This window comes from Microplitis demolitor, chromosome 9 (genome assembly GCF_026212275.2).
Source record: "Microplitis demolitor isolate Queensland-Clemson2020A chromosome 9, iyMicDemo2.1a, whole genome shotgun sequence".
NCBI lineage: Eukaryota > Metazoa > Arthropoda > Insecta > Hymenoptera > Braconidae > Microplitis > Microplitis demolitor.
In genome coordinates, this window is record NC_068553.1 from 19,574,360 (window position 1) to 19,595,550 (window position 21,191).

Here is a 21,191-nt window from a genome sequence, read left to right on the forward strand (position 1 = left end):
ACGTTATTTTTTTTTTTTTTTTTCTCTTATTATACATGGCAGAGTGTGAAGAAACAAGTTGTTAATACCTCTAACATACTACTTTTATTTTTTTAATTAACTCAAGTGGAACATTATTCATTCATTTAGCATGTGTAACATTAATGAAAAACAAAGAAAAAAGGAACAAAAAATGATAATAATCTAGTAATGACCTGAGGACGTATAAAACTGAGTATTTAGTAGTGAAAAATTTATTTTTAGTTGTGATGTATTATTGTACCGATTATAATTCAATTGTAGATTTCACTAAATATTTTTAAAAATATTCTTCAGTTTAAATAATTTGTTTTTGTTAAAAGAAAATGATAAAATTAAGTAGAATTTGTTTGGGTAAATTTATACTATTAACAGCATTTGTTTGTTCTTTTGCCCAAACTCCATCAATTCATGATGGAATTGTTTTTAGTGGAACAAGTGAGAATAGTTATACATATATTGTTATGATAAATAAAAGTCTAAATCTGTAAAAATTAAAATACTAAATTATTTAAATAATTATATATTTATTTAATATTTTTTATATAGCAACAACTACAAGTGGACGAATTAATTCAAATTGTAATTGTATTGTCAATGGTTTGTGTCAATCAGTACCATCATTGACATCTCCACCTTCAATAGACATAAGAATTGTCAATCAAGTAAGTATAAAAATATAAAAAAAGCTATATTTAATTTATTTTATTTATCATTTTTATAATAATATATGTACAGGGTACACAAGGAGGATGTCCATCAGGTCAAATCTTGTGTTGTGGTACATCAGGAAATTATTTAACAAATTCATGTGGAATACAAAAAATAACAAATTCACCAGCTCAACCACAAGGAATAGCCAAGTATGGACAATACCCTTGGCAAGTTGCCCTTTTAAAACTAAATAATGAGTACATCGGTTCAGGTGTACTTATCACACCTACACATATTCTTACAGCTGCTCATAAAGTTGTAACATATCCGTTGAGTAAACCTATATAAAATTTTTAATTCAATTTTAAATATAGTCATAATTATTATATATTATAAAATATATATATTTGAAATTTACAGAAATACTCAGTTTAAAGTAAGACTTGGTGATTGGAATGGTATAGAAAATAATGAACCATATCCATATCAAGAATATAATCCAGCGAGTGTTAAAATTCATGAAAATTTTAATTCTCAATCTCTTTATAATGACATTGCAATAATTAAAATTTTTGGAATTGTACCACTTGATACAAGTCCACATATTAATACTGCGTGTTTGCCAACAGCAATGCCAGCAACTGGAACAAGATGTTGGGTTACTGGTTGGGGTAAAAATGCTTTTGGACCTACTGGAAGTTATCAAAATATATTAAGACAGGTTGAGGTGCCAATTGTTGATCAATCGAGTTGTGAAAATAGACTTCGCAATACTAGATTGGGTCAGGCTTTTATTTTAGATAGAGTTAGTTTCATGTGTGCCGGTGGTGAAACTGGAAAAGATGCTTGCACTGTAATAATTATATTTTTTATATATACATAAATTTATTTATATTTAAATTATTATTTTTAATTAAATTATTTTTAGGGTGATGGTGGTGCACCATTAGTATATCAATCTAGCACTCAACAATGGAGCGTTATTGGTTTAGTTAGTTGGGGAATCGGTTGTGCACAAGATGTTCCAGGAGTTTATGTTAATGTTGTTAATTATTTACCTTGGATTTATAAAAATATGAGTTAAAATTATTATTATTATTATTATTATTACTATTATTATTATTGTTTATTTATATACTCAGTTTATTCAATTTATATATTTATAATTTATTGATAATAAATAATATGATAATAAATTTTTATTATTGATAATAAATAATGAATGACAGGCGTTTAAATAACTTTATAAGTATAAAAAGTTTAAAAAACAAAATCAATTAATTGATTATGTATAAAAACCATCACCTCAGCAGTAAAAAATATATCTCGCATTAAGAAACCTAGTATTTTATCATGTTCTATATATCAACCTCATAATACATATGATCCAATTTCAGCGTTTACTAGGTATCTTATTATAACAAAAGTAAATTCAGTTTTAGCTCACAGCTATTGGTGATAATATCATATTCACTATGGATATTATTGGTTTGTAATATTTATATTTATAAAGTTGTTAATTGTAATGAAATTAATATATTTAAATAATTTAAATTAGAAATGGCAAACCCATCTAATAATTTGGCATACAGTAATTTAAGTCAACATATTGATTTTGATTCATTGCCCGATCCAAGTGAACGTTTTGAGTTACAAGATTTAATTGGTGAAGGAACTTATGGAGAAGTTTATTCAGCTTATGATAAAGAAACTGATATGCGTGTAGCTATTAAAATATTAGAAAATATTGCGGAAAATATTGAAGAAATTGAAGAAGAATATTTAATTTTACGTGATATGGGTTGTCATCCAAATATACCATTGTTTTATGGTTTATATTTTAAAAAATCTGATTCGTTGAATGACCAAAATCAATTGTGGTTTGTCTTAGAGGTAAATTTATAATATAAATAATAATAATAATAATAATAATAGTAATAGTAATAATTTTTATATTTTCGAGTATAGCTTTGTACTGGAGGATCAGTAACAGACCTTGTACAGGGACTTAAAAAACGTGGAAGCCGTTTAACTGATAATCAAATAGCATATATAATAAAAGAAACTGTTGAGGCACTTATTTATATGCATAATAATAATTGTATACATCGCGATGTAAAAGGTCATAATATATTATTGACTGAAGATGGAAATATTAAATTAATTGATTTTGGTGTATCAACACATCTTGATACAGATATTTCAAGAAAAAATACTTCTGTTGGTACACCATATTGGATGGCACCTGAGGTTTTTTTCATTTTATTTTTTATTAATTATTATTTATTTTTTTAAGTAATTAATTAAAAAAAAAAAAAAAAAAAAAAAATTATAATTATTTTCAGGTAATAGCTTGTGAGCAACAATTAGATTTAACGTACGATTGTCGTTGTGATATATGGTCAGTTGGAATAACAACAATTGAATTAGCTGAAGGTGATCCACCATTATCTGAATTACATCCAATGCGTGCATTATTTCAAATTCCCCGTAATCCACCACCAAGTTTAAAAAATCCTGATATTCATTCACCAGAATTATCAGATTTTATAACCGAATGTTTAGTAAAAGATCTTGAACATCGGCCATATGCAACTGAATTAAAAGAACATCCATTATTAAATGAAATTAATTTTATGATTCCACAAATAAAATTACAACTTAAAGAAGAAATAGAATATAAAAAATCAATAAATAATAATATTTCTCGTCGAATTATTCAAGTAACAACAAAACATGGTAAATTAAAAATAGATCGTAAAGCACAACCAAAAAAAATATATTTTGATGATTTAGCGGCATTAGATTCATTTAATGAAGAAATAATTATTAAACAATTAGAACAAAGATTTAAAGATGAACAAATTTATACATATATTGGTGATATTTTAATAGCTATTAATCCTTATTGTAATCTTGGATTATATACATCAATAGAACAACGTCGTTATCGTGGACAAGCAAGATCAGATAATCCACCGCATATTTTTGCTGTTGCTGATTCAGCTTATCAAGCTTTACTTCATCAACGTATTAATCAAGGAATAATAATAAGTGGTGAATCTGGTGCTGGTAAAACTGAAAGTGCTAATTTATTACTTAAACAATTAGTATATTTAAGTAAAGCACCAAATCGTAATATTGAAGAACAAATACTTGAAATAAATTCAATAATGGAAGCATTTGGTAATGCTAAAACTGGTATTAATATTAATTCATCACGTTTTGGTAAATATTTAGAATTAACAATGACAAAAGGTGGTAAAGTTACTGGTGCACGTATTGCCGTATATTTGCTTGAACAATCACGTGTTGTTAGACAAACTATTGGTGAATGTAATTTTCATATATTTTATTATATTATTGAGGGTTTAAATGCTGATGGACGATTAAAACAATTTAATATTGATTATTTGCAACATCGTAATTTATATAAATATTTAAGTTATAATAATAATAATAATAATAATAATAATAATAATAATAATAATAATAATGATGATGATAAAAATATAAATAAATATTATCAAGTTAATAAAAGTTTTAAAATAATTGGTTTTCATGAAAATCAAGTTGATACTATTTATTCAGTACTTGCAGCAATATTAAATCTTGGTAATATTGAATTTAAACAAATAATTAATAATGATGATGATCATGAGGATAATAATGATAATAAAATAAGTGTTGTTGATATTGAACCATTAAATAATGTTGCTAATTTATTAGGAATTGAATCTTATGATTTATTAGAAACATTAACTTCAATATCTGTTGTAACACGAGGTGAAACAATAACACGTAATAATACTATTGATGAAGCTAAATCAACACGAGATGCTATGGCTAAAGGTTTATATGGACGTTTATTTGATTGGATTGTTAATCAAATAAATAATCATATTAGTTTTAATCGTACAATGAATTATGAACCTTTAACAATATATTTATTAGATATTTTTGGATTTGAAAATTTTCAAAAAAATTCATTTGAACAATTATGTATTAATATTGCTAATGAACAAATACAATTTTATTTTAATCAAAATATTTTTACATGGGAACAACAAGAATATATAGCTGAAGGTATTCCTGTTGATTTAATTGAATTTTATGATAATCGTCCTGTTTTAGATATGTTATTAAGTAAACCATTAGGTTTATTGGCATTATTAGATGAAGAAACAAGATTTCCAGGAGCTAACGATAAATCATTAATTGAAAAATTTCATAATAATATTAAATCAAAATTTTATGTACGTCCTAAATCAGATGCAATATGTTTTGCTGTTAATCATTTTTCTGGTCGTGTTGTTTATCAAGCTGATGGATTTCTTGATAAAAATCGTAATTTTTTACCACCTGAAGTTATACAATTAATACGTCAATCACAATATGACATGATAAGATTTTTATTTCAATGTCCTATTACTAAAACTGGTAATTTATATTCAGCAACATGTGATAATACTGCAACAACCACAACAATAAAACATTTTAACAATAATAATACACATGATAAATATTTAAATCGTCCATTATCATCACAATCACGTGTTCAACAAACAATATCAACATATTTTCGTTATTCATTAATGGATTTATTACAAAAAATGGTATCAGGTACACCACAATTTGTACGTTGTATTAAACCAAATGATAATTCAACTAAAAAATTATTTGATAATGATAAAGTTATTAAACAATTACGTTATAGTGGTGTATTAGAAACAATACGTATAAGACAAAATGGTTTTTCTCATCGTATATTATTTGCTGATTTTCTTAAACGTTATTGTTTTTTAGCATTTGGATGGGATGAAATTGTTGTTGCTAATCGTGATAATTGTCGATTATTATTAATACGTTTAAAAATTGATGGTTGGGCATTAGGTAAAACAAAAGTATTTTTAAAATATTATCATGTTGAATTTTTATCTAAAATGTATGAAGAACAATTAAAAAAAATTGTTAGGGTACAAGCTTGTGTAAGAAGATGGCTTGCTAAAATTCATTATAGAAAAGAAAAATGGCAATTGGCATGTTCAGTTGTTACATTACAACGACATATTAGAGGATGGTTATTAAGAAAGCGTATTAGTGAACAAGTTGATATTAATAATCAAGATCATATTAGTACTCCAATTCATCAGGCATATAATTCTGCTAAAATTATTCAACAATTGAGAGAAGAAAATAATGAAATTTTAAATAATTCATCAATAAATAATATTGAAAAAATAAATCAAGATAATGCCGCTGCCGTTATTATTCAAAGTAGTAAGTAAACATTACATAGATTATTTTTAATTTAAATAAATAATGATTTTAATTTATATTAATAGATTTCCGTGGATATACAATAAGAAAAAAATTTGGTTCAGAGCTTGAAGAAAAATTTAAAGAAATATTAAATAAATATGATAAAAAATCCGAAGCACGTGAAGCATTAATAAATGAAGGTGTAAGTAATGAGGATGCTATTTTAATTGTTCATCGATGGTATAAACGTGAAATATCTCGTCAAATAAAACCATCACAAATAGATGAAATTCATCCAAAATTAAGACAAGCTGATCTTATTCAATTTTCACAAAATGTAATAAATAAATAACTAAAACAAAAATAATAATTTTTATTTATATATATTATATATAAAAATTATTAATTTATATTTATATTTAATAGGTTCATATGAATAATCAACAAGTTCATAAATATTTACGTCGTAATAAACCAGGATTAAGATTGACAGATATTGATGAACAACTACCAGAAGATTATTCACGCCCAGATGGATTTAAAATGGTTGAGACAATAATGCAATATCGTGATGATAGTCAACCAGGGGATGATGACACTGTTAAATATTATAAAGATTTAAAAGATGAAATGAGCAGGTAAATATATAAATATAATAATAATAACTATTATTACTATTATCATTGTTTAATAAAGAAAAATAAAAAACAAAAAATGCTAATTAAAGGAGCTTAAATTAATATTATTATTTTTTTTTTAATTATTTTGACATTCACATCGAAAGTGGTTCGGAATTCGAAGAAGACGAAGTTGGCTGGGACTCACCGCTGATACAGCTGGAAAATGACCTTCACCCATCGTTGAGGTATTATTAATTTAAATTAAAACAATATTAATAATAATAATAATAATAATAATAATAATAATAATAATAATAATAATAATTTTTTATCTAGTCGCCAAACTCAAGTTCTAGAGATGAAATCAGAAAGAGAAGATCGAATAAAATCACAAGGCGACTACGCGATTGCACCAGAACAACAACTATCGGATATATGGCACAAAGCCCTGAGACAACCAACGACAATGACAGAAAGTTCTGGAAATTCTATAAGGTTAAATTTCTTATAAATAATTCATATTTAAAATATTACTCATAATTAAATATTAATTAATTAAAATTAATTTAACAGAGGAATAATGAAAAATTTCCAGGTAAAATTATTCATTACTTTTTTTTTTCTTAATATTATTAATTAATTTTTTATACTTAAATACTTGTTGTTTATTAATATTTATAAATATATCTACCAACTAATAAATTATTTAATTTTTTTAGTACAACGACTAATGAGTTGTACATCAAAATTACGTAAAACAACTCAATTATTTAAATCAACAAACGAGTTATCTTCAAATATACGTATATCAACATTACAATTAATATACGGATCAGCTCCAGAATTATACTAACAACAATTTAAATAATATAGAAATAATAATTACATAGCCATAATCAAAATGCATTTATTATTAATATCATTAAATAATTAATTAGTATTAGCTATTCAAGTTTTTATTGTAGATCAAAATCGATCATTTAATAATTAGTTTATTAAATACGACGTAATAAATTTAAAATTAAAAGAAAATTAAAATTCACATTTTTTTTTTTAATATATAGTTTAACACGACAGAATTCATTACCAATAAAATTGTATTTAAAAAAGAAATATATATATAAATGCTTTTTTTTTTAATTTTCAGTTATTTGAATATCGAAATCAAAAATAAATGGAGAAAATCAATTAAACTATAGAACCGGATCTTTTGCAGTTTTTTTTTTTTTTTTTTTTGTGAAATATTGTGGTGATAATAATAATAATAATAATAATAATAATAATAATAATAATAATAATAATAATAATAATAATAATAATAATAATAATAATAATAATAATAATGATAATACCTAAAAAAAATTGATTAAATAGTTTTAAGCGGTTCTTTCGATTATGTGAATTCCACTATCTGTATCCACTGGAGAAGACAATTCACCAACTTTTAATGCAAATGCCGCTTGTTCAAAGGGCTTTTGCATAGCACCACGACCGAATGGACCTAAATCACCACCACGTTTTGCTGAACTGCAATCGCTGTATTTTGATGCTAATTCACTAAATGTTGCTTTACCTGACACTATTTGTTCCCTGTATGCTGTTAAAATAAAATTAACATTTATTTAATTTATATTAAATTAAATGAAAATAAACAAATAAATAAATAAAAACTTACATTTAATTAAATCGAGTGCTTCCTCTTTAGATCTTGTAATATTTTGTTCTCTCCAGGAAGACGGTCGTCTAGAACCTTGATGTTTTACAAGTATATGTGAACACTGAACCTCATCAGGTTCATCTCCATTGTCACAAGGCTGTGCTGGCTTAGTTGGCACATCCCATTGACTTTCTTTTGTATAAATATTTAAATAATAATGTTGACCTAATAATATTAAATTATTCAACATTAATATTTTATTTTATAGTTTTAAAATTATTATTTATTTATTTATTATTATTATTATTTTTTTTTTTTTTATTTACAAAACGTACCGGTAGATCGGCTGAGTCGTTTTTCCCATCCTTTCGGCAATTCTTCGTTAGACATTATTATTTTATTATTTCTTTTCTTATTTGAAAAGATAAATCTATTGATTAATGAATTTATTATTTATTTAAATTAAATAGTTATAATAAACATAACAAACTTATTATTTTAAATTAATTTAACGTTAAATTATTTTTGGAAGTAATCAATACTCACAACACACTTACTGGTGCTGAATGTGGCTGAATGGTATATGGTATATTTAGTTGTCACGGAATTGCTCGGATGGAAGAGTTGGGAACATGGGGAGTGTGTAGTCGATTTCGATTGTTGAGCTCTCGAAATCTCGATGATATATATGGTATAGTAAGAACTATGGAGACTAGAGACGTAGAGACCTCTATCCTCCGTAGTTTTTTTTTTCCCAATACGCCATACAGAGACATCTATTATATAAATTCGAAGCTTATTCATCATTCTTTAATGATGGTAAAGAAAATTTTGTTCTTTAGATGAGAAATAAATGAAAATCTTAACCTTAACTTTGTTGTATAAAATTATAAATTTTTATACTTTTATTTTACTTTTAATAACCTAACTGACCGATGACTTAATTTTTTAGCTTAAAAGTTAACTAATTAAATCTGTTGTTTTTTTTTTTTTTTTTTTTTACCAAATTTTAATTCTCAAATTATAATTATTATTTTTTATAATTTAAGTTAATAATTAACTTACAACGTTGCTATAGTTATTAGATAAATTTTATCTCTAACTATTTTTATGATTATTGCATAAATATATTTATATTTTCTCGATCATTTATTGTCATCGTGCATGTTTTTTTTTTTTTAATATTATCTTGATAGATCTCATCTTTTACAACGAGGTAATTTTTACCATATATTGATTATCCTTTTATTAATTTAAATTAGAACATCGAAGCTATGTTGAGCAATAAAAATTTTAATTTTTTTAATTTTTGTTTCAGATTTAATCAAAATGAAATTATTGGATAACAAATTTATAATAATTATATTTTTTTAAAATGTAAATTAAAAAAAAAACTTTTTTTGTTTTTTTTTTTTTTTTTAAATTAAATAAAAGTGTGAAAAAAAATGAGTGGAATAATACCAGAAATGGAACAAATAATAAGCCAATTAGAACGTGGTACAGTAGTAACAAAATTTTTTCAACGTAAAAAACCCGAAAAAAAAACATTAATGATACGTCGAGAAACACGACAAGTAGTATGGTCAAAGAGTCCAACTCATCGTCCATTTGATGGTTCTGTTGAAATACGTGAAATAAAAGAAATAATTATTGGTAAAAATTCACGTGAATTTGATAAATGGCCTGAAGATTCTAAAAAAATTGAAAATTTACGTTGTTTTGTTATTTATTATGGCTCTGAATTTCGTTTAAAAACTTTATCTGCATCAGCATTTAGTGAAAAAGAATGTGAATTATGGATAAAAGGTTTACGTTATTTAGTACAAGATACAATAAAAGCACCATATCCATTACAAGTTGAACGTTGGTTACGTAAAGAATTTTATTTTATGGAAAATAATCGTGAAATGGTAACACTTAAAGATGTTAAAAGTTTTATGCCACGTGCTAGTTGTAAAATATCAACAAATAAATTACGTCAAGTATTTCAACAAGTTGATACACGTGATCGTACTGAATTGGGATTTGATGATTTTGTTATTTTATATTATAAATTATTAATTGATTACACAACATTTCCAGATTGGAAAAAATTATTGAGTTACTCGTCGACCGGTAATATGTTTAGTTTACAGGATATTCAAAATTTTTTAATTAATCAACAACAAGAACAACAATTTGGCAATAATAGTAATGATGTATCACGTTTTATGATTGATTATCTACAAGATCCACAACGTGATGTACAAGATCCATATTTTACGTGTTTAGAATTTATTAATTTTTTATTTTCCAAACAAAATGATATTTGGAATCATAAATATGATCGAGTAACACATGATATGACACGGCCATTATCACATTATTGGATTGCTTCATCACATAATACGTAAAAAAAAATAACACAAAAAAAAATGGTATAAATTTATATATTTTTTTTTTTTTCAATTTTTAATAATTATATTGCAGATATTTAATGGGTGATCAAATAAGTAGTGAAAGTAGCTGTCAAGCTTATATCAGAGCATTAAGAGCTGGTTGTAGATGTATTGAATTAGATTGCTGGGATGGCCCTGATGGCATGCCCTTTATTTTTCACGGTCACACATTGACAACAAAAATAAAATTTCTCGATGTAATAAAAACAATAAAAGAACATGCATTTGTTACATCTGAGTAAGTTATTATTTTGATTATTATTATTATTATTATTATTATTATTATTATTATTATTATTATTTATGTTGTTATTATTATATATTATATTTTAAAAATATATTACCAACAGATATCCAGTTATAATATCAATTGAAGATAATTGTACATTACCACAACAAAGAAAAATGGCTATAGCAATGCAAGAAATATTTGGTGATGCATTATTAACACAACCAGTTGAAAAAAATGAAACAAGTCTTCCATCACCACATTCATTACGTGGAAAAATAATTTTAAAACATAAAAAATTACCTGATGGCGTTGATGAATCAACATTTATAGCACGTAGTAGTAATGAAATAAATACAACACATGAAATGGATTTACGTAATACTGTTAAAAATGGTATACTTTATTTACAAGATCAAAATGATGGTGAATGGTATCCTCATTTTTTTATATTAACAACTAAAAATATTTTTTATACCGATACATTTTCACAAAATCATGAAATAGAACTTGAAGATGATGATGATAATAATTCAATAATTAATCGTAAAAATTTAGAAGGTGTACCAAATGATGAATTACATTTTGGTGAAAAATGGTTTCATGGTAAATTAGCACGTGGCCGTGAAGAAGCTGAAGAATTATTACGTCGTTATTCACATCTTGGTGATGGTACATTTTTAGTACGACAATGTGTTACATTTGTTGGTGATTATTGTTTATCATTTTGGCGTAAAGGTAAAGTTAATCATTGTCGTATTAAATTAAAACAACAATTGGGACAAACAAAATATTATTTAATTGATAGTATATGTTTTGATAGTTTATATAGTTTAATAACACATTATCGTAATAATTCATTACGTAGTCAAGAATTTGTAATAACATTACGTGAACCAGTACCACAACCATGTAAACATGAAGAAAAAGAATGGTGGCATTCTGATTGTACACGTAATATTGCTCAAGATATATTAAAACGTATACCAACAAATGGTGCATTTTTAGTACGTCCAAGTGATAAAGAATTAAATACTTATGCAATATCATTTCGTGCTGAAAATAAAATAAAACATTGTCGTATTAAATTAGAAGGACGTTTATATACTGTTGGTTCAATACAATTTGAAAGTTTAATTGAATTAGTTAATTATTATGAACGTAATCCACTATATAAAAAAATACGCCTTTGTCATCCAATTAGTCGTCGCGATATTGATGATTTAACATTAAATAATGCTATTGCTGTTTCTTCTACTACTGCTATTGTAACTACTATTGGTATTACTACTACTACTACAACTACTACTACTACTACTACTACTACTACTACTACTTCTACTTCTACTGTTACTAATAATCATGATGATATTGATGTTGATGACGATGATGATGATGATAATTCTGTTTATGGTATTCCTGGTTATATGGATCCAGCTATATTTATTTCAAAAATAACTGTTAAAGCTATTTATGATTATAAAGCAAGACGTGATGATGAATTAACATTTGTTAAACATGCGATTATAACAAATGTACATAAACAAGACGGTGGATGGTGGCGTGGTGATTATGGTGGTAAAAAACAACATTGGTTTCCAGCAAATTACGTTGAAGAAATAGAATCTCAAGACAATAATAATTTTATTGATATTGATAATAATAATCATCAATCTAGAGATACATCTAAAATACTTGGTAATTTACAAAAAGGTTCACTTGATATAACCGGTATTGTTGTTGATATAGCTGTTAATAATGATAGACCTGGTTTAGAATGGAGTATTAAAATACAAAATCAAAATATGTGTACAGTATTTGAAGCAGCAACAATATCGAAAGAAATAGCATTAGAATGGATGGATATTATTAAAGAAACAGCACAACATGCAAATGCACGTGAAAATCAAAATAAAGAAATAGAACGTGCATGGAGAATAGCTAAAGAAATGTCAAATCTTATTATTTATTGTAGATCAGTACCATTTGATAATGAACGTATCAATAAAAAATATTTTGTTTATAATGAAATGAGTAGTTTTCCAGAAACAAAAGCTGAAAAACTAATTTGTCAAAGTGAACATAAATTTTTTGTAAAATATCATCAAATACAATTTAGTCGTGTTTATCCAAAAGGACAACGTATTGATTCATCAAATTATAATCCAATACCATTATGGAATTCTGGTTGTCAAATGGTTGCTCTTAATTATCAAACAGGTGATAAATCAATGCAATTAAATCAAGCTAAATTTCGTGAAAATGGTTATTCTGGTTATATATTAAAACCAGATTTTATGTTTGATGATAATTATAATGCATATGATAAAAAATTATTAAAAGGAATCGAAGGATTTAAAATAAAATTGAAAATAATTGGAGCTAGACATTTAAATAAATCTGGTGGTAAAAGTATTGTTAGTCCTTATGTTGAAATTGAAATAATTGGTGCTGATTACGATAATGGAAATAAATTAACAACTAAAACAATATCTGATAATGGATTTAATCCAATATGGAATGAATCATGTGAATTTAATATTATTAATACTAATTTTTCATTTATTAGATTTTTAGTTCAAGATGAAGATGTTTTTGGCGATTGTAATTTTATTGGACAAGCTACTTATCCAGTTAAATGTTTAAGAACTGGTTATCGTAGTGTACCATTGAAAAATCAGTATAGTGAAGATCTTGAATTAGCTTCATTGTTGGTACATATAACTATTAATAAATTTATAAATAATTAAATTTATTTATTTTTATAATTTCTTTTAGATTTAAAAAAAAAATGTTTTTACTTTTTTTTTTAATTTAATATCAATTTTTAAACGTGAAATTAATAAATAAAAAAAAAATTTTAATTTAATCAATTAATTATATATTATATATAGAAGTGATATATTTCTTCCATGTAATTTACATAGAATTATATTTTTACGAAAAATAAATTAATAGTATCAATAATAATAATAATAATAACGATATACTGTTTTAATTTTTTTTAATACTTAGTAATTTATTTAAATTCAACATAATTGCATGATGATTAATTATTTTAATAAATTTAAAAATTTTTATAAGTTTATAAAAAATTGCAAAAAAAAAAAATAAATAAAATAATAAATTCGGTAAAATTGAACAATTTATTTACTGTTACATATATAATTATTAGCAGAGACTTGGATATTTTGTTATTTTTTTCATTTTCTTTTCTGTTAATGCATTATGTATATTAAATAGATGTTGAAGAGTATTTTAAGCTGTTTTAGCTCGTATGGCCGCACGTTTACCAGTAACAGCCTGTAATTATTTAATAAATTAGTAAATAATAAAATTAAAATTAAAATAATAAATAGTAATTAAAATAAAAAAAAAATTACCTGGAAACCAGATTTTATACTAGCTACCGAACATCTCGATCCACATGTCTCGCATTGCAAAAAGAAAAGTCTCGTATCTTTTTGTAAAATAGTGTCCGGTGAACGACAAGTATGACAAGTAACATACTCTTTGATGTATCTACGTAATACATTTTCAATTTGTTTTTGTTGAAATCTTCCTTTAATAATAAGCTGACTGTTACCATCAACAGAACCACTTGTTCCCAATTCAGCTAACAAAAAGTCTAATAAATGTTTCGGTTGTCGATGAAGAGTTTTACAGATCTGATATTTAAAAAAAAAAAAAAAAAAAAAAAAAAAAAAAAAAAAAAAAAAAAAAAAAAAAGAATAAAGTACATTTATTATTATTTTGTTTCATATGTGTGTTATGATTTATTAAGTATTAAACGTATATATATATAAATATCAAGTATTACCTCAGTAAAGTTAGCAAATGATGACTTTTTAGTACCAATACGTACAACTTGTGGTGGTCTCATAACGAATTTTTGTTTTTTACCAGCCACCATATCAGGATTTTTTTCACGCATTATATTAAAAACTCGTAATAATAATTCATCATAAGTATAATCTCTATCAGATCCTACCCATAAACTTGTATCTTCCACTGTAATTTAACATTATACTTGATTTATTATCTATATTTTTTTAATTAAATGATTATATTTGTTTTAAAAAATATATTAAAAATAAATTAAACAGGTGCATTGTATTTTTAAATAAATATTTTTCAAGTGTAAGACAATTAACAGTTTTTATCAGCTGTCTTACCATACTCTGCACTTCGCTCAGAATGAGTGCAGCATGTTAACAAATAATAATAACAATAATAATAATAATAATAATAATAATAATAATAATAATAATAGATAAAAAAAAATAATGATAATAATAATAAGAGTAATTTATTTTGGCTATATATAATTATTCAGAAAAAATAAATAAATACCATTGTCTTTGTCGTCACTCTCTTTTTTATCCTCTTTAGCAACTAATTCATCGAAATCCTTTTTTTTACTTTTTTTTTTCTTTTTCGTCTTTGAGAAATCCATATCCAAATCAAGATTATCATCAGCTGCTACTTCTTCAGTTCTTGATTCCATTGCATCCTATAGAAATATTGTTGTTATTTTAAGCCATATAATAGCGATTTAATTATAAAAAAATAGTTAAATTATAAAGTAAACAAAAAAAAAAAAAAAAAGTGACATATTTTACCTCTTTTTTATTTTCAGATGCTGCATTATCACCATCATCTAGATTAAAAGTTTTCTTTTTTTTCTTTTTTTTCTTTCCAAAGTTTTCTAAATCCAATGCATCATCGTCCTCTGGTAATTGTTGTTCAGGTTCTTGATTTTCTTTATCAGGAACACCGTCATTACCTTCATTACCACTACCACCTTCAACAATAGCAGCATCTAAATCAAACGTTGTCTTCTTCTTTTTCTTTTTTTTCTTTAACGTAGGATCAAATATCTATAAAAATAATTATTTAAAAAATTATATTAAATACCGAGAACTAAAAAAAAAAAAAACATTAATCGGATTATTAATTAATTAATCAATTTTTATTATAATTACATTTGTTTAAATGATTAATAAAATTCACTATAAATATCATAAAAAAAAGAGGTTATAAAAATCAATAGGCGTGATAAATGTCAAATATAATGTTTATATGCTGAAATAAAGTATTTATCATTGTAATAAAGTACTTACCGAATCTTCTTCTTCCATTTTTAATGTTATTAGTGATGAAATAATTTATATATTAATAAAATAATGGAGTTTAATTTAACTTATCTAAAAGCTTTGAACCACGATGTCGATTGCATCAGATTCTAAAGACTTGGAGTGACTTTACTATACGTCACTATACGTATAACATACTTAACTATACCTGTACTTAAATATATTGACACATATGTATAGTTAGATTTGCGAGACTTTTCGCTTCGGTTATATACCCCCACTTTCACGAAGTATTTCTCAGGTATTAAATTTAGATGGTGGGGATAGAAAACCGAAAGTATCCGAACGCAAAGTCTCGCTGATCCAACTATACTAGAATAATTTCATCACACACATATAACACATACATATCTATACACTGTCATGCTGTCATGATTGTCACACATACGGATACTACTACTACCTATGTATACAATCTGACAAACTTAAAGAAAAAAAAAATATAATGTTTTAATTACATGTTGACCAACATAAAGGAAAGTAACATAAATAATAATAATAATAATAATAAAAATAACACAAAAAAATATACAAAATTAGCGGGAATTGAAAATTTAATGGGGTTTTATCTCTAAAAATTCTACAAGCTCTTTTGAGGTTATCTTTTTCATACTTAAACTTTATTAATTATATTACTATGAAGTGTACAATACCAGAAATATCATGGCACAATCGTGATCCAGTATTAAGTGTTGACATACAGCAATGTAAACAAATTAAAGATGATGTAAATGGCAAATTGTATTGGCGTTTAGCAACTGGTGGTGCTGATTCACATGTTTTAGTAATTAAATTCTTAAATTTTATTAATTATATTATTATTATCATTATTAATACTTTTTGCTTACTTTTTTTTTATTTTTTTTTTTTTAATTAGATTTGGCATGTAACAATAAATGAATTAGGTGTAGCTTCAGTTAATTGTGTTGCTGAGTTGAATCGTCATCAAAAAACAGTTAATGTCGTACGTTTTTCACCTTCTGGAGAAATTCTAGCTACTGGAGATGATGGTAAATAATGATAAAATATAAAATAAAAATTTTACCTAAATAATATATATATATATATATTATTAAATTATAGAGTCGGTAATAATTTTATGGAAACATAGAGAAGGTACGGAACCACCAGCATTACCAGGTGAAGAAAATATAAATGAAGAACAATGGACATCCTGGAAAGTATTAAGAGGACATTTAGAAGATGTTTATGATATAAGCTGGTCACCAGACAATAATATGCTTGTATCAGGATCTGTTGATAATACTGCAATTGTTTGGGATGTACGAAAAGGTCGTAGCATTAGTATATTACAAGATTATAAAGGATTTGTTCAAGGCGTATCTTGGGATCCATGTAATCAATATATTACAACTTTAAGTACTGACAGGTAATATATATATATATATATATATCTATATATAAAATTTTAATTTTTTATTTTTAAATTAAAATACTTAAATAATTTTACAGACAGTGTCGTTTAATTGATTTGAATACTATGAAAACAATACAACGTGTTAGTAAGTCAAGAATTCCAACACCACCAGGACATTTGCTTGAAAATAAAATAATACGGTTATTTTGTGATGATACATTTAAATCGTATTTTCGTAGATTGACATTTACTATTGATGGTTCATTGATAATTGCACCATCAGGTATTATTGATTCACAAGAATCAACGGATTGTCTTTCTAATGCAATAATTATTTTTTCACGCAATAATATTAAAGAGTAAATTTTTTTTATTGTATCTGTTATTAAATTTTTTTTTTAATTATCTGTATTAATATGTATATATAACTTAATTAATATTGCAGGCCAATAATGGTATTACCAACATTAGATGAACCAACTATTGCCGTAAGATGTTGCCCATTATATTTTGAGTTACGAAATCAAGGTCCAGTCGCACTTATAGCATTACCATATCGTTTAGTATTTGCAGTAGCAACACAAAAATCAGTTTTTATTTATGATACACAACAAATATCACCAATAGCTATTATATCTAATATACATTATACCCGTCTTACTGATGTTACGTGGTAAGTATTAATATTTAATTAAAAATAATTTATTTTTTAAAATTAAATTTATATGATTCTTTTTTAAATTATTAATTAGGTCGTCAGACGGTCGGTTATTAGTTGTATCATCAACAGACGGTTATTGTTCAATTATACATTTTCAAGAAGGCGAATTGGGTAAAATTTATACTGTTAATAAACCATTATCAATAAATTCAATAAATGGTAATATTAAATCAAATGTTGATGAAGTAAAAAATGATAAGAAAAAAAATATATTACATAATGAAAAAATTGATTTTCTACCTGATGTAGATAATGAAGCAATGGATATTGATGTGATAAAATATGAATCAACTGATATTAATAATAAAAAATGTAATTTAAATATTAAAAATGATAAAGTTAGTTTAGTTACAACTAATGAAATACAAATGATAAATTTAGAAGATACTGAAGACATTAAATTGGTCTATAATGATACAAGTAATATTGAAACGCCAAAAAATATACCAGACAATAATAAATCTGTACGAATAACACCACCTAAAATTGAAAATACACAAAATTTGTCTGTTAAAACACCTAGACGAGTTAAATTGATAACGATTTCAAGTCCCAAACGCGCTAAAGAGCAATAGTTATAAAACTAAAAAATAATTTATCCAATAATGAAATTTGAAAGGGGAAAAAAAGTAAAAAGTAATTGCTTTATTTGTTGGAAAATACATCAAAAACATTTTATTTTTATTCATTCAAATTTAAGATGTTTTATTATAATTCAATATTTTTAGCAAAAAATATTTTTTTATCAACTGGATTTGGAATAATCTGTAACAAAATAATAATAATAAATTATAAATTTTTCAATAAAATAAATAAAAAATAATGAAAATGTATTGTATTAACATACTGTATCTTGTCCTGGTTTCCATCCTGCTGGACAAACTTCTCCATGATCATCGGTATACTGAAATGCTTGTACTAAACGTAATGTTTCATCGACTGATCGACCAACTGGTAAATCATTCATTGTAATTTGTCGTAAAATTCCTTTTCCATCAATAATAAATAATGCACTGTTTATAATAATTAAAAATAACAACTTGATTATTTACATAAATATAAATAATAATAATAATAATAATAATAATAATAAAGTAATTTTTTTTTTACCGCAATGTATGACCTAGATCATCTAGATAAACACCATAATCTTTTGATATTTTGTGAGTTAAATCAGATAATAATGGTATTTCTATTTTATCCAAACCGCCTTCTTTACGTGGTGTATTAATCCATGCTAAATGAGTAAATTGTGAGTCTACGGATGCTGCTACGACTTGAACATTTAATTTATTAAATTCTTTAATACGATCGGAAAATGCTAAAATTTCAGTTGGACACACAAATGTACTGTAAGAAAAACAAAAACAAAGATGAAAAACGAAAATATATAAGTAAGAAAACGATGAGAATTGATTAAAATTTTAAAAATTACAAATCGAGTGGATAAAAAAAGAATACAAGATATTTTCCTTTGTAATCAGTTAATTTTATCTCTTTGAATTCCCCGTTTACAACAGCTGTACCTTCCCAATAAGGCGCAGGTTTTCCAACTAAAATTAAAAGTAATTATATTTATTAATAATTTTGTTTTACAATACTGAAAAAAATGTTATTATTTTTTATAGTATTTATAATAAAATGGTATAATAATAATAATAATAATAATAATAATAATAATAATAATAATAACTTACTAACTGCTTTAGTTGTATGCAATTGATGTCCAGCGTGCTGTGTACCGGCTGGATATACGGAACCCCCGGCATATGAATAACATGCTTCGTTATCATTATTTGAATAATGGTTTGCTATAACATGAGTTTTGTAGCTTGTTAAATATAGCATAGCTAGTGAAAAATTAACGACAGTTAAGCACTTCATATTGTACTATCTTTAGATAGAATATAGTTTTGGTAATAAAAAGTGTAAATAATATATAAAAAACATAAAAAAAATAACATTAAAAACAACAACAGCAACAACAACACTACGTGTCACTAGTCTAGATTATATATAAAAGTGACAAAATAAATTTTACTATACTTTTATGTACAAATAATATATGATAATAAAGATGCAACGTGGAAAAAAACGATACAAGAATAAAAAGGATAAAAAAAATAAAAACCGACAGTTTGAACGATCGAAATGTTAATTTACGTCTGTTGATAATACGTCTGTTGATAATACGTCTGTTGATAATGTTACGCCCTGGCTGATGGTTTGCCGTTGGTGTAGTGGAGCGGATGATTTAAAGATCACGTAGTGTAAACTTGTATATAATTGTTGTTGTGCTTAACATCTGCAGCCAGCCAATGTGAGGTGGCAGATGAAATCCCGGACCATGTTTTTTGGACGTGTTGTCGCTTTAACACGCAACAGGGAACTCTTATTCAATAATTACATAGTATTAACACCCCTCCTGGCAACATCGACAACCTACTTAGCAATTTAAATATTGACAATATCCCCGTACTTTTATGAGTTTTTTATGAGAAAAAAAGTCTAAATTTTGTCGAAAATGATATATCAAATTTAATGAAAAAAATTAAAAAAACTTGGGAAAATTCTAAAATTTTCCAAATTTCCTTTTTTTTTCACTTACTTTTTCAATTTGTCGTCCTAAAATGTCTAGTTTCCTTCGAAAATGATAAAAAATTTCCTTAAAAAACTCGAAAAAAACTATGAAAAAATTTCCAAAATTTCTGAATTTTCAATTATTTTTTTCACCAATTTTTCATTTTTACAAGTGGTAAACGCGGGAGTCAGTTACGGATCCCCCTCTACCTCCCCACGCCTCACCCTATGTCGATTATTCCGAGCCTCGGTCCCGTTGATTTTCTCGGTCATATAAACTTTATTTAAATTATGCTAAAATTGAGCGGAAATTATCTTCCAAGATATTGACAAAGTTGTAATAAAAAAGTGTCGGAGGGGGTAGAGAAAAATATTGTCTATCAAAAAAAAAATAAATTTAGGGGGTGGGGTAAATTTTTTTTTTGGAAAAAGAAATGATCGATTTTCTAGCAATATTTAAATAAAAATCCGAGTCAAT

General features: G+C 25.0%; 7 protein-coding genes across 8 annotated transcripts; 4 read left to right on the plus strand and 3 right to left on the minus strand.

Moving 5' to 3' along the window:
- Positions 1–21: 21 nt before the first annotated feature.
- Positions 22–1,802, plus strand: LOC103575976 (phenoloxidase-activating factor 2). Its single transcript, XM_008555988.2, has 5 exons — positions 22–456; positions 568–683; positions 757–1,001; positions 1,093–1,525; positions 1,601–1,802. Exons 1-5 carry the CDS (start codon positions 345–347, stop codon positions 1,754–1,756), a joined length of 1,062 nt encoding a protein of 353 aa, XP_008554210.1. The 5' UTR covers positions 22–344; the 3' UTR covers positions 1,757–1,802.
- A 130-nt stretch (positions 1,803–1,932) lies between these two features.
- On the plus strand, positions 1,933–7,065 carry LOC103577683 (myosin-IIIb). The gene is made up of 7 exons (XM_053741741.1): positions 1,933–2,565; positions 2,641–2,922; positions 3,018–5,952; positions 6,018–6,271; positions 6,361–6,572; positions 6,719–6,799; positions 6,891–7,065. The coding sequence occupies exons 1-7, from the start codon at positions 2,233–2,235 to the stop codon at positions 7,063–7,065; spliced, it is 4,272 nt and encodes a 1,423-aa protein (XP_053597716.1). The 5' UTR covers positions 1,933–2,232.
- A 719-nt stretch (positions 7,066–7,784) lies between these two features.
- Positions 7,785–8,880, minus strand: LOC103577677 (putative peptidyl-prolyl cis-trans isomerase dodo). 2 transcript variants are annotated; one of them, XM_008558431.3, is made up of 4 exons: positions 8,758–8,880; positions 8,547–8,641; positions 8,230–8,436; positions 7,785–8,151 (listed from the first exon to the last, which is right to left on the minus strand). In XM_008558431.3, the coding sequence occupies exons 2-4, from the start codon at positions 8,599–8,601 to the stop codon at positions 7,931–7,933; spliced, it is 483 nt and encodes a 160-aa protein (XP_008556653.1). In that variant the 5' UTR covers positions 8,602–8,641; positions 8,758–8,880; the 3' UTR covers positions 7,785–7,930. The 2 variants fall into 2 exon arrangements, with proteins under 2 accessions (XP_008556653.1, XP_008556654.1); XM_008558432.3 differs by having other exon boundaries at positions 8,769–8,879.
- Positions 8,881–9,210: 330 nt separating this feature from the next.
- LOC103577678 (1-phosphatidylinositol 4,5-bisphosphate phosphodiesterase gamma-1) lies at positions 9,211–13,633 on the plus strand. The gene is made up of 4 exons (XM_008558433.2): positions 9,211–9,427; positions 9,530–10,600; positions 10,681–10,887; positions 11,000–13,633. Exons 2-4 carry the CDS (start codon positions 9,657–9,659, stop codon positions 13,626–13,628), a joined length of 3,780 nt encoding a protein of 1,259 aa, XP_008556655.1. The 5' UTR covers positions 9,211–9,427; positions 9,530–9,656; the 3' UTR covers positions 13,629–13,633.
- Positions 13,634–14,005: 372 nt separating this feature from the next.
- Positions 14,006–16,147, minus strand: LOC103577679 (eukaryotic translation initiation factor 2 subunit 2). The gene is made up of 6 exons (XM_014444009.2): positions 16,002–16,147; positions 15,501–15,758; positions 15,232–15,391; positions 14,699–14,889; positions 14,262–14,546; positions 14,006–14,181 (listed from the first exon to the last, which is right to left on the minus strand). Exons 1-6 carry the CDS (start codon positions 16,017–16,019, stop codon positions 14,137–14,139), a joined length of 957 nt encoding a protein of 318 aa, XP_014299495.1. The 5' UTR covers positions 16,020–16,147; the 3' UTR covers positions 14,006–14,136.
- A 393-nt stretch (positions 16,148–16,540) lies between these two features.
- LOC103577680 (chromatin assembly factor 1 subunit B) lies at positions 16,541–18,805 on the plus strand. Its single transcript, XM_008558435.3, has 6 exons — positions 16,541–16,818; positions 16,912–17,044; positions 17,118–17,424; positions 17,508–17,771; positions 17,858–18,085; positions 18,165–18,805. Exons 1-6 carry the CDS (start codon positions 16,672–16,674, stop codon positions 18,706–18,708), a joined length of 1,623 nt encoding a protein of 540 aa, XP_008556657.1. The 5' UTR covers positions 16,541–16,671; the 3' UTR covers positions 18,709–18,805.
- LOC103577681 (peroxiredoxin-2) lies at positions 18,764–20,183 on the minus strand. Its single transcript, XM_008558436.2, has 5 exons — positions 19,831–20,183; positions 19,569–19,686; positions 19,244–19,483; positions 18,981–19,146; positions 18,764–18,898 (listed from the first exon to the last, which is right to left on the minus strand). Exons 1-5 carry the CDS (start codon positions 20,015–20,017, stop codon positions 18,842–18,844), a joined length of 768 nt encoding a protein of 255 aa, XP_008556658.2. The 5' UTR covers positions 20,018–20,183; the 3' UTR covers positions 18,764–18,841.
- Between the last annotated feature and the right edge of the window lie 1,008 nt (positions 20,184–21,191).

What these genes read in the sequence shown, in the direction of transcription:
- LOC103575976 (XM_008555988.2), top strand. Translation starts at nt 345, where the DNA reads ATGATAAAATTAAGTAGAATTTGTTTGGGTAAATTTATACTATTAACA. An exon ending in AATTGTTTTTAGTGGAACAA is followed by an intron (nt 457 to 567) that starts GTGAGAATAGTT and finishes TTTTTTATATAG; the next exon opens with CAACAACTACAAGTGGACGA. An exon ending in ACATAAGAATTGTCAATCAA is followed by an intron (nt 684 to 756) that starts GTAAGTATAAAA and finishes ATATATGTACAG; the next exon opens with GGTACACAAGGAGGATGTCC.
- LOC103577683 (XM_053741741.1), top strand. Translation starts at nt 2,233, where the DNA reads ATGGCAAACCCATCTAATAATTTGGCATACAGTAATTTAAGTCAACAT. An exon ending in CATATTGGATGGCACCTGAG is followed by an intron (nt 2,923 to 3,017) that starts GTTTTTTTCATT and finishes AATTATTTTCAG; the next exon opens with GTAATAGCTTGTGAGCAACA. An exon ending in TGCCGTTATTATTCAAAGTA is followed by an intron (nt 5,953 to 6,017) that starts GTAAGTAAACAT and finishes TTATATTAATAG; the next exon opens with ATTTCCGTGGATATACAATA.
- LOC103577677 (XM_008558431.3), bottom strand. Translation starts at nt 8,601, where the DNA reads ATGTCTAACGAAGAATTGCCGAAAGGATGGGAAAAACGACTCAGCCGA. An exon ending in ACGACTCAGCCGATCTACCG is followed by an intron (nt 8,437 to 8,546) that starts GTACGTTTTGTA and finishes TAATATTATTAG; the next exon opens with GTCAACATTATTATTTAAAT. An exon ending in AGCACTCGATTTAATTAAAT is followed by an intron (nt 8,152 to 8,229) that starts GTAAGTTTTTAT and finishes TTATTTTAACAG; the next exon opens with CATACAGGGAACAAATAGTG.
- LOC103577678 (XM_008558433.2), top strand. Translation starts at nt 9,657, where the DNA reads ATGAGTGGAATAATACCAGAAATGGAACAAATAATAAGCCAATTAGAA. An exon ending in ATTGCTTCATCACATAATAC is followed by an intron (nt 10,601 to 10,680) that starts GTAAAAAAAAAT and finishes ATTATATTGCAG; the next exon opens with ATATTTAATGGGTGATCAAA. An exon ending in CATGCATTTGTTACATCTGA is followed by an intron (nt 10,888 to 10,999) that starts GTAAGTTATTAT and finishes TATTACCAACAG; the next exon opens with ATATCCAGTTATAATATCAA.
- LOC103577679 (XM_014444009.2), bottom strand. An exon ending in GAGTGACGACAAAGACAATG is followed by an intron (nt 14,890 to 15,231) that starts GTATTTATTTAT and finishes GTTAAATTACAG; the next exon opens with TGGAAGATACAAGTTTATGG. An exon ending in GTATAAAATCTGGTTTCCAG is followed by an intron (nt 14,182 to 14,261) that starts GTAATTTTTTTT and finishes AAATAATTACAG; the next exon opens with GCTGTTACTGGTAAACGTGC.
- LOC103577680 (XM_008558435.3), top strand. Translation starts at nt 16,672, where the DNA reads ATGAAGTGTACAATACCAGAAATATCATGGCACAATCGTGATCCAGTA. An exon ending in ACAACTTTAAGTACTGACAG is followed by an intron (nt 17,425 to 17,507) that starts GTAATATATATA and finishes ATAATTTTACAG; the next exon opens with ACAGTGTCGTTTAATTGATT. An exon ending in TCACGCAATAATATTAAAGA is followed by an intron (nt 17,772 to 17,857) that starts GTAAATTTTTTT and finishes TTAATATTGCAG; the next exon opens with GCCAATAATGGTATTACCAA.
- LOC103577681 (XM_008558436.2), bottom strand. Translation starts at nt 20,017, where the DNA reads ATGAAGTGCTTAACTGTCGTTAATTTTTCACTAGCTATGCTATATTTA. An exon ending in GCATACAACTAAAGCAGTTA is followed by an intron (nt 19,687 to 19,830) that starts GTAAGTTATTAT and finishes TTTTAATTTTAG; the next exon opens with TTGGAAAACCTGCGCCTTAT. An exon ending in TTTTTTTATCCACTCGATTT is followed by an intron (nt 19,484 to 19,568) that starts GTAATTTTTAAA and finishes TTTTTCTTACAG; the next exon opens with TACATTTGTGTGTCCAACTG.